We start from the raw sequence: 11,393 nt of genomic DNA, 5'->3' as shown, positions 1-11,393 counted from the left end.
CCAGTCTCATAATATGGTTTGAATATCCCCTTAAACTGGTCACAGGATTTCATGTAGTAGTGCCAGTAGCTTCGTAGCCATCCCTGTGGTGAACACGGAGGGCATTTCCAGTTTCCTGCTGTTCTGAACATTTGAACCAACACCTCTCTGTCACTGTGTGCACTTTCCCCTAGGGTGGGTGAGAGAGCACGAGCACCCTGGGGTGCCTGGGAAGAGGTCCCACCTGTGTCCATGCCATGAGGAGTGGCTGGGAGGACCTTTCTCCCCCTTCACAACCTGCGTAACACACAGTATTATCTTAAAGACTCTGCTAATTAGATGGATAACAAGAGAGCCCATTATTATTCTAATGTCACTTCCTTGATTCTGTGAATATTTCTCATATGTATTCTGTCCATTTTTAGCATTTCTTGTGACCTGACTGTATCCTTCCCATGAGGGAAAATGATAACTTTGAATACATCAAAACTTACAATGTGTTTACCTTGGAAGGACACCATCATCAAAGTTAGAAGACCAATTATCACCTGGAAGAAGATAGTTACAACATATTATAAACCTAAGGTTATTAACTATAATATATAAAGAGCACCTACAAATCAACAGGAAAAAGACAAACAGCCAAATAGGAAGTGGGTCTAAGGTATGAACCCTTTGGAATTTTACAGGCAAAACAATACCTGGCCAGAGAAGGAAAGCATCTTGCCCAAGGTCTCACATTCAGGGAATTATTGGTAGAGCTGGATCTAGGACCCAGGTTTCACTTCGTATCTCAGGCTTTTTCATCACCTCATTCTCACTTGGGTGGAAGGTGTAGCCAGTACCCACTGACTCACTCTGCTGACATTTACTGAGCCCCTGCCACATTCCAGACCCAGGGCTAGGACCGGTGAAAACCACAGAGCGCCCAGGCTAGGGAAGAGGAGAGCAGTGGCTGAGTCAGGGTGGGGCTGGCTGCCCTGGCAGTGGGAGCGGGTGTCTCCGGGTACCTCAGCTGTCTCCTCCCTCCTGGTCAGCTTGTGTCTCCTCTCTTACAGAGTCAGGGCTGGAATACTACCCCCCTTCTCAGTACTTGCTGCCTGTTCTGGAGCAAGATGGAACCGAGAACTCTCGGGACAGCCCCGATGGGCCCACAGACAGATTCTCAAGGGAGGAATTAGAGTGGCAGGTAAGACAAGCCAGCCTGTTGCACGCATGTGTATGTACGTGTGCGTGTGCGTGCACGTGCGTGTGCATGTGTGTGTGTTGAGGGAGCTGGGAATGGAAGGGGGCTGCGTGGTTCAGAGCTGCAGCTCCCGGATTCCTCCATAGAACTAGAACTGCCTCCCGACAAGTTGAACTGCTTTTTCAAGGCCTGCTGTGGCAGCCTCATCCCACCAGCTTGCCAAGCACAAGCTGTTCCCTGCTGCTCTCTGTTCCCTGAACTAACCACGATCCTTCCCTCTTCAGGGCCTTTGAATAAGCAGCTCCCTCTGTCTGGAATCTCCTCACTCACTTGTCTTATCCTCCAGTTCTTTTTTTTTTTTTCCCCCTTTTTTTGAGACAGGGTCTTGCTCTGTCGCCCAGGCTGGAGTGCAGTGGTGCGATCATAGCTCACTGCAGCCTCAACCTCCCGGGCTCAAGTGATCCTCCCGCCTCAGACTCCCAAAGTGCTGGGATTATAGGCATGAGCCACCATGCTCAGTTCTCAGTTTACACATTACATCCTCTGAGAAGTTCCAATCCAGGTCAGGTCTCCTGTTGTGTGTTCTCCGAGTGCCCTGCACAGTTCCTTGGTAGCACTTATCACAGTGCTATATTGATGAGGAACTCTGGGAAATGATCTGTCTCATGTCTGTCTCCCGTGCTGGATGAAGCTTTGTGAGAATAGGGATTGTGTCTGCAATATTCATTGCTATCTCTCAGCAAATACTTCTGAACCAAATGCCCCTCACTGTCTGGAACACACACCAACCATGCTCTGGGTCTAGTGAAAGAGTCAGACAGGCACATGTGTGAGCACCAGTGACTGGCTGGCCCTGTCAGGTTCTGGCGATAAGCTAGCACAGGATGGCATGGAGGAGGAAGCTCAGAGGGTTTGCCACATTAGCCTGGGTGTACCCTCTGCCCCCATCCCCAAGGCTCACGATCCAGGGTCCTCTGCTGGATGGTAGATAGGGGAGGCCATCACCGGGCAGGAATGCCAGCTGCCAGGAATTTGGTTTCATATCTTCCAGTGACTCTTTTTTTTTTTTTTTTTCTTTTTTTTGAGACGAAGTCTTGCTCTGTCGCCCGGGCTGGAGTGCAGTGGCCGGATCTCAGCTCACTGCAAGCTCCGCCTCCCGGGTTCACGCCATTCTCCTGCCTCAGCCTCCCGAGTAGCTGGGACTACAGGCGCCCACCACCTCACCTGGCTAGTTTTTTGTATTTTTTTAGTAGAGACAGGGTTTCACCGTGTTCGCCAGGATGGTCTCGATCTCCTGACCTCGTGATCCACCCGTCTCAGCCTCCCAAAGTACTGGGATTACAGGCTTGAGCCACCGCGCCCGGCCCTGGGATTTTATTATTATTATTTTATAGTTCAACAAGAATTAGAGAGGGAGGAGAAGGCTGTATGGGAAAATTGTGCCAGTTCACATTCTCAGAAAATATTTGCAACGTAGTCACTTGCTAAAGGATTCATAGATTGGACATAGAGAGAACTCTTTCCAATCAGTAAGAAGAAAACCATCCCAATAGAAAAAATATTGGAAGGCCGAGGCAGGTGGATCACTTGAGGCCAGGAGTTTGAGACCAGCTTGGTCAATGTAGTAAAACCCTGTCTCTACTGAAAATGGAAAACTTAGCTAGGCATGGTGGCATGCACGTGTAATCGCAGCTACTCGGGAGGCTGAGGCACAAGCATCACTTGAATTCAGGAGGCAGCAGTTGAAGTGAGCCGAGATTGCGCCACTGCACTCCAGCCTGTCCAGGTGACAGAGTGAGACTCCATCTCAACAAACAAACATTTAAAAATGCCAACTTTGCTGGTAATCAGAAGAGAGGCATGTAAGTTAAAACAACATTGAAATACCATTTCCTTCCTCGAGATTGGCACACATTTTGACATGACAATTTCTGTTGGCCAGAGTGTGGGAAACAGGTGTCCTCATAAACTGCTCTTGGGAGAGAAAATTGACATCACTACTTTGGAGGATAATTTGACAGTAGATGTCAAAAAAAAATTTTTGTTTGTTTTTTTTGAGACAGAGTCTCACTCTGTTGCCCAGGCTGGAGTGCAGTGGTACAATCTCGGCTCACTGCAACCTCCACCTCCCAGGTTCAAGCAATTCTCCTGCTTCAGCCTCCCAAGTAGCTGGTATTACAGGCATGTACCACCATGCCTGGCTAATTTTGTATTTTTAGTAGAGACAGGGTTTCACCATGTTGGCCAGGCTGGTCACAAACTCCTGACCTCAAGTCATCTGCCCACCTTGGCCTCCCAAAGTGCTGGGATTACAGGTGTGAACCACCACAGCTTCCAGATGTCAAAAATTTTCATGGGCACAGCCCATGATCCAGAAGTTCCGCTTATCAATGTATACCCAAGAGAAATGCTTACACGAGGAGACATTTGCAGGAGTGTTTATTGCAGCCTTATTTGTAGTATTGGATGCCCCCCAAATGTTTGTCGGTGGGAAGGGGCTGCCCCTGGGTCACGTGCACACCATGAGATGGAGCATTTGAGCCTCGGCTCGCCGGGATGCATGGATTAGTGAAAAGGGCAGATTGCAGAACAGGATGGGCTAGTCTATTTCCATTCTTATGTTTAAAAAGAAAACTCAATCAACACCAGCCTGGGCAATATGGTGAGACCCTGTCTCTACAAAAAATACAAAAAAATTAGCCAGGCATGGTGGCACGTGCCTGTGGCCCCAGCTACTAGGGAGGCTAAGGTGGGAGGATGGCTTAAGCCCAGGAAGTTGGAGTTTGCAGTGAGCCAAGATTATGCCACTGCACGCCACCCTGGGTAACAGAGCTAGACCCTGTCTCAAAAAAGAAAAAGAAAACTCAAAACAAAAAAAGGAAGCAGATAGGTAGTTGCCAGTGGCTGGAGTGGGAAGAGGATTTGATGAGGAAGTGACATGAGGGAATTTTCGAGGATGATAGAATTGTTTTCTTTTTTCTTTTTGAGATAGTCTCACTCTGTGGCCCAGGCTGGAGTGCAGTGGCATGACCTCAGCTCACTGCAACCTCTGCCTCTCAGGTTCAAGCGATTCTCCTGCCTTAACGTCCCGAGTAGCTTGGATTGCAGGCGCCCGCCACTACGCCTGGATAAGTTTTGCATTTTGTTAGTAGAGATGGGGTTTCACCATGCTGGCCAGTCTGGTCTCTATTAAAAATACAAAAAATCAGCCGGGTGTGATGGTGGGTGCCTGTTTTCCCAGCTACTCAGGAGGCTGAGGCAGGAGAATTGCTTGAACCCGGGAGGTGGAGGTTGCGGTGAGCCAAGATTGTGCCACTGCACTCCAGCCTGGGCAACAAGAGCGAAACTCCATCTCAAAAAAAAAAAACCTAGGCCGGGCGCAGTGGCTCAAGCCTGTAATCCCAGCACTTTGGGAGGCCGAGACGGGCGGATCACGAGGTCAGGAGATCGAGACCATCCTGGCTAACACAGTGAAACCCCGTCTCTACTAAAAATACAAAAACTAGCCGGGCGAGGTGGCGGGCGCCTGTAGTCCCAGCTACTTGGGAGGCTGAGGCAGGAGAATGGCGTGAACCCGGGAGGCGGAGCTTGCAGTGAGCTGAGATCCGGCCACTGCACTCCAGTCCGGGCGACAGAGCGAGACTCCGCCTCAAAAAAAAAAAAAAAAAAAAAAAAAAACCTAACTCTTGTGTACGTATGTATTGATGTTTAATACATCAATAATTAATTAAACATCAATAAATCAATAATAGAATTGCTCCTTATAATAAATGTTGCTCCAACAATATACCTGCTCCTTATAATAAATTTAAACAATACAGACAATTACAAACCAAGTGAATGTCAGCCCTTCCACCCTGCACTCCCGTTGCCTGGAGGTAGTCATCGTTGACTGATTAATGACTGTCCTTCCTGACCTTTGACTCAATACATGCACACATATGCTGAACGTTGAGTTTTCTTGATGATGTTTTTGCAAAAGTAGAATCATGCTACACACAGGTGAGGGATCACACACGTTCACCCCATTGGCAGTTGTGTAATAGTCCACTATATGGATGCAGCATGAGTTACGGACAGACGCTGATAGATGTGTGAGTTATTTCCAGTGTTTTTGCTCTTTTGAATAATTCTACATGAAGTTGTCCCCACACCTTTGTGCATTGTGAATATTTTGGTGGACTGAAACCGGGTGCTGTAGGTGTGTTACGCAGACATCCATGGGCGTCAGATATCCCATTTCCTGCTCTGTTCTTCAGATCACCATCCCTGCTCAGGGCTGCATCCCAGAACTGTCTTGAAGAGCCCCCTCCTATGGTGTCACGCACACAGTGGCACCCCAGGGGTTCTCATCAGGTGTCCACTGGAACCACTGGGTGCCCTTGATCAATACGGATCCCCTCATCCCCTGACCCCACCATTCTGAGGCAGTAGTCTGGGGTGGGCCAGAGTCTGTATAACATCAGGCCACCCAGGGGTTCCTGGTGCCCATGCCAGGGAGAACCACTGCTGCCACCCTCTCTTGACCACTGTCTTTTTTTCCTCCCAGAACAGGTTCTCAGACTATGAGAAGAGGAAGGTAAGAAAATGCCTTTACCCTTCTGTCACTCTTTTCTCATTAAAGATCTCAAATCAACTCAGAAAATATTTGAGAAAATTACTTCTTCCCAGCTCAGAATTAGAGGTCACAGTAATGCCTTCCTCTTAGACGCACGGTCTGCTGCATCCTCATGTGCCTCGGGTGGGTGGTAGAGCATCCATGGGACAGGTGCAGAGCCTGAGGCTCAGAGGGGTTGAGCCCAGCTCCAGGCTCTAGACCACCAGCCTCTTCCTGTTAACAGCTTATTTTATTACAGTTGGGCCCTGGAAGGAGGGGAGTGGGGGTTGCTCAGCATGAAGACCTGGAACCTGCACTGTCGGTGTTAAGGGGTGGATTCTCCCTACTTCTGTGTCCTAACTCCCCCAGGGCCTGTGCTGACAGTCACCAGGATCTGTGTCTTGCAGGAACAGAAGATGCTGGAGAAACTCGAGTTCGAACGGCGCCTGGAACTGGGGCAGCGGGAGCACGCCCAGCTCCTTCAGCAGAGCAGCAGCCAGAAGGATGAGATCCTTCAGACGGTCAAGGAGGTTTGTGAGCTGCCTGCTAGGGTCCAGCCTGGCTGCACCCCCCAGCCAGTGGCCTCCTGGCTTGGGGCGAGGCCCCTGGGGTGTGGAAAGGCAGTGGGATGAAGCTGTCACTTCCTTCTGTCCCCCAGCACCTGGGAGGGCCCTTATGGATCACCCAGGCCAGCCTCCCCATGTGCAGATGGACACTCTGAGGCCTGCCAGGAGGAGCTGGCCCGCGGCCATACAGAAAGGACTGGCAAGGCAGGGTGGAAAGACAGCCTCCTAACCCCAGTCAGTACCCTTCACAGCATCTGAGGGGGTCCCAGGGGCTCAGGACCCCCACCCCCTGCTGCAGGAGCAGTCCCGGCTGGAGCAGGGCCTGAGTGAGCGCCAGCGCCACCTCGACGCAGAGCGGCAGCGGCTGCAGGAGCAGCTGAAGCAGACGGAACAGAACATCTCCAGCCGGATCCAGAAGCTGCTGCACGAGAATCAGAGGTTAGGCTCTGCTCCTCGGCCCCAGCCCCAGAGTCCTTCCCCAGGCAGTCCCCTGAGGAGCCAGGAGGAGTGTGTTTTTCCGTCACCACCTCTGCTCTTGCCCCGGGCTTCCCTTGTCAGGATCCAGTCTGGGTGCTTCAGCTGGCACCAGCATACAGAGAAAAGAATCTGACCCAGGCATTACAAAGTCTGGTTTCTTAGCATGAGACTGCTACCAAATTGGACCTGTGGCCTCAGGCAAGTGCTTCCCCACTGGGTCCCAAGCTTCCCGTCTATAAAGTGAGTGGGTTTGACTCGATAGTTGGGATCACATCTGCTCCAGTATTTTGGGTTCTACGTAACCCGTTGCACTGAGGTCAGCTATTCACCTGTAGTGAGATTTGCCTAACAAACTCTATGCAAGGTAGGAGCTACTGAGAGCAGATCTTGATGGGGCTGGGGAGACATGGTGCCAGAGAAACCTAAGAAGTCTAGTGAGGGGGTCCATTGCAGGACCATTCCAGAAACAGGCTCTAGCCATATGCCCTGCTGCTTCCAGGCCTCCTTTTTCTAACCCTGAATCACTTGTTCCTCCATCACCTGTCAGTTTCACAGTACCTGCATGAGTTCAGGTAACCGGTCACTTGTTGGGTGCTTCTTATGTGCCAGCTTGTTACATCTATTTCCTCATTAACTCTACAAATTCACCAAGAAGCTGGGTTGTTTGTGTTTTGTTTTGTTTGAGACAGAGTCTTACTCTGTCACTGAGGCTGGAGTGCAGTGGTGCGATCTCGGCTCACTACAACCTCCTCCTTCCAGTTCAGGGAATTCTCTTGCCTCAGCCTCCCAAGGAGCTGGGACCACAGGCTCAGCTATCAGATATCCCATTTCCTGCTCTGCTCTTCAGACCACAGCCACCACGCCTGGCTAATTTTTGTAGAGACAGGGTTTCTCCATGTTGACCAGGCTGGTCTCGAACTCCTGACCTCAAGTGATCTATCCACTTCAGCCTCCCAAAGTGCTGGGATTACAGATGTGAGCCACCGTGCCCGGCTGGGTTTTTTCATTCTTCTAATTTCTTAAGTGAGGAAACCTGGGACTTGAGTGGTTTCAGTAACCCAGAGCTCCCAGCTAGTGCCCCAGCCCATTTCCTACACCCCTCCGCACAGCCAGGGCAGTGAGACAGGAAACAGGCCTGCTGGGGACTGCCGGGACCTTTTGTGATTTTCTCCACAGACAAAAGAAAAGCTCCGAGATTTTGAAATCGCTGGAAAATGAAAGGTAAGTGTTCTTCCAGGGGAGGGCAGTTTTGTTTCTTTGTTTGTTTGCTTGTTTATTTGTTTTAGATGGAGTCTTGCACTGTCGCCAGGCTGGAGTGCAGTGGCACAATCTCAGCTTACTGCAATGCCCGCTGCCCAGGTCCAAGCGATTCCCCTGCCTCAGCCTCCCGAGTAGCTGGGACTACAGGCGTGCACCACCACGCCCAGCTAATTTTTTGTATTTTAGTAGAGATGGGGTTTCACCATGTTGGCCAGGATGGTCTCGATCTTCTGACCTCATGATCCGCCCTCCTCAGCCTCCCAAAGTGCTGGGATTACAGGCATGAGCCGCCGCGCCCAGCCGAGGAGGGCAGCTTTGAGGAGGGAGTGTCTTGTGATTCTCCAGAGGATTGTGCCAGGACATTTCCCTAAAGCTATAAGGAGATTCACCTCTTTAGAGGATATTTAATTACAAAGAATCATTCCCTTCAAGTTCATTAAAACATATGTAAACTCCTGAAAAACATTCAGAGACATGAATAAGGCTATATTTATAATGTCCAACTGTATTCCTAGTATAAAAAGTTCAGGCCAGGCGCAGTGGCTCACATCTGTAATCCAGCACTTTGGGAGACCGAGGTGGGCAGATCACTTGAGGTCAGGAATTCGAGACCATCCTGGCCAAAATGGCAAAACCCTGTCTCTACTAAAAATCAAAACTTAGCCAGGAGTGGTGGCAGGCGCCTGTGGTTCCAGGAAAAAAAAAAAAAAAAATCAGAAAAGAAATCTACATTTCTGGAGAGAAAAATTATTTAGTTACATAAATTATGTATGGAGGAATAACCTGCAGCCATTAAATGTCTTATTGAATAATATTCCTCATTAAGGGAAAACATAACATATTGCTAATGGAAAAAGTGACAGGCTATATTTAAAGCAGAATTTTTCGTATATCTTTTTTTTTTTTGAGATGGAGTCTCGCTTTGTCGCCCAGGCTGGAGTGCAGTGGCACAGTCTCAGCTCACTGCAAGCTCCGCCTCCCATGTTCACACCATTCTCCTGCCTCAGCCTCCTGAGTATCTGGGACTACAGGCGCCCACCACCATGCCCGGCTAATTTTTTTTTTGTATTTTTAGTAGAGACAGGGTCTCACTGTGTTAGCCAGGATGGTCTCAATCTCCTGACCTCATGATCTGCCCGCCTCGGCCTCCCAAAGTGCTGGGATTACAGGCGTGAGCCACTGCGCCCAGCAACTTTTTTTTTCTTTTTTTTTTTGAGACCGAGTCTCACTCTGTCACCCAGGCTGGAGTGCAGTGGCACGATCTCGGCTCACTGCAACCTCTAACTCCCTAGTTCAAGCGATTCTCCTGCCTCAGCATCCCGAGTAGCTGGGACTACAGACGCAGTGCCACCAGGCCCGGCTGATTTTGTATTTTTAGTAGAGATGGGGTTTCACCATGTTGGCCAGGCTGGTCTCAAACTCCTGACCTCAAGTCATCTGCCCGCCTCAGGCTCCCAAAGTGCTGGGATTACAGGTGTGAGCCACTGCACCCGGCCATGTGACTATTTGTGAAGGAAATATTTAAAGGACATTTTGCTAGGTGATAACTTACCTTCCTAAAAACATTCTGCCAGTTGACACTCCTCTCAGCAGGCTAGGAAAGTGCGCATTTCTCCACCATCATCACCTTCACCAGCACCAGCAGTTACCAGTTTTCTTCATCTCAACCAACCTAGTAGGTGAAAAGGTTTTACTTTCTTTAGTTACCAGTAATGTTAAGCATCTTTCCAGAAGTTTATCGATCACTTGAATTTCAGCATTGGCTATTTGCTTCTTTTGCCCATTTTCTAAGGGAGTGTCCATCTTTTTACACAAGATACTCGAACTACAGGCTGAAGGCGAACAGGGCCCCAAGGGTTGCTTGTGATGTGTTAGGCATCCAGAGAGCCCATCCAGGTGTGGGTTGCCAAATCAAGGAGGCCTTCCTGGAGGAGGTGGTGTTCATCTGCTGGGATTTCCTGTTGGAAATGTTAAATTTGCTGAATGAATGGACGGATTTTTTTCTAGAATAAGAATGGAACAGTTGATGTCCATAACCCAGGAGGAGACTGAGAACCTGCGGCGACGTGAGGTTGCCTGTGAGTTTCGGGATGGGGAGCTCGTGAGCACGCTGCCTGCTGGCCGGGCTGGCAGGGTAGATGGCCCTCCCTCTGTTGGCCATGCATGGAGGGGGCATTGAGTGTTGGCCCTCGAGAGGGGTAGTCAAGTCCCGCCACGGAGCACAGGCTCTGGAGTCAGCCTAGACGTGGATTCAGAGTCCCAGTTCAGACACCCACCATGTGACCTTAGGGACATTACTGCTCCCCAACTTTTCCAAGCCTTGGTTTTCTTAGCTACAAAATGGAGGAAATGGGCCAGGTGTGGGGGCTCATGCCTGTAATCCCAGTGCTTTAGGAAGCCGAGGCTGGAGGATCACATGAGCCCAGGAGTTCAAGGCTGCAGTGAGCTGTGATCACGCTACTGCACTTCAGCCTGGGTAACACAGCAAGACTGTTTCTCAAAAAAACAAAAAGAAAGTCCAAATGCTCCCAAATAGAGGATTATTTAAATAAATGTTGGTGATCCATGTGCTGTGGCACTCTGGTATTAGCATCCCATTAACAGGTTATCATGGGGTGTGTTCATAAAAAGTGGGAAGTGGGATGATACCATTTTCATTTTTCTAATTGTAAAATATGCATCATGTAAAATTTACTGTCTTAATCACTTTATGTTATTTTATTTATGTTTTGAGACAAAGTCTCGCTCTGTCGCTCAGGCTGGAGTACAGTGGTGTGATCTTGGCTCACTGCAACCTCTGCCTCCCAGGTTTAAGCAATTGTCTGCCTCAGCCTCCGAGTAGCTGGGATCACAGACGCACACCGCCACACCAGGCTAATTTTTGTATTTTTGGTAGAGACGGGGTTTTGCCACGTTGGCCAGGCTGGTCTTAAACTCATTACCTCAAGTGATCCGCCTGCCTCGACCTCCTGAAGTGCTGGGATTACACGTGTGAGCCACTGTGCCCGGCCTTCATTTTAAAATAGATTAGTTCTGTGGCATTATTGTACAACTGCCAGCACCACCCATCGCCAGAACTTTTTCATCTTCCTCAACTGAAACTGTCCCTAGTAAACACTAACTCCCCATGCCCCCCTCTCGTCAGCCCCTGGGAATCAACATTCTACTTTCTGTGTATGGATTTGACTGTTATAAGTACCTCCTATATGTGGAATCATACAATATTTCTCCTTTTGTGTCTCGTATTTCACTTAGCATAATGTCCTCAGGTTCATCCATGTTGTAGCATGTGTTTGAATTTCCCTTTTTTTTTTCTCTCTATTTCTTT

The 11,393-nt window shown here is 49.3% G+C and overlaps 1 protein-coding gene across 3 annotated transcripts in view; it reads left to right on the top strand.

The window, feature by feature from the left end:
• The window catches only part of LRSAM1 (leucine rich repeat and sterile alpha motif containing 1), a 59,865-nt gene that overhangs the window by 26,225 nt on the left and 22,247 nt on the right, over positions 1-11,393 (top strand). For all 3 annotated transcript variants that reach the window (XM_011931347.1, XM_011931345.1, XM_011931346.1), the window contains 6 exons: positions 1,038-1,168; positions 5,715-5,744; positions 6,170-6,292; positions 6,627-6,766; positions 7,982-8,026; positions 10,073-10,143. In XM_011931347.1, the coding sequence (XP_011786737.1) occupies positions 1,038-1,168; positions 5,715-5,744; positions 6,170-6,292; positions 6,627-6,766; positions 7,982-8,026; positions 10,073-10,143 (540 nt within the window). The remainder of the gene's footprint in view (positions 1-1,037; positions 1,169-5,714; positions 5,745-6,169; positions 6,293-6,626; positions 6,767-7,981; positions 8,027-10,072; positions 10,144-11,393) is intronic.

Source organism: Colobus angolensis, unplaced genomic scaffold (genome assembly GCF_000951035.1).
Source record: "Colobus angolensis palliatus isolate OR3802 unplaced genomic scaffold, Cang.pa_1.0 Scaffold9, whole genome shotgun sequence".
Lineage (NCBI taxonomy): Eukaryota > Metazoa > Chordata > Mammalia > Primates > Cercopithecidae > Colobus > Colobus angolensis.
Note: the sequence above shows the minus strand (reverse complement) of the source record. Positions and strands in the feature narration are given on the sequence as shown.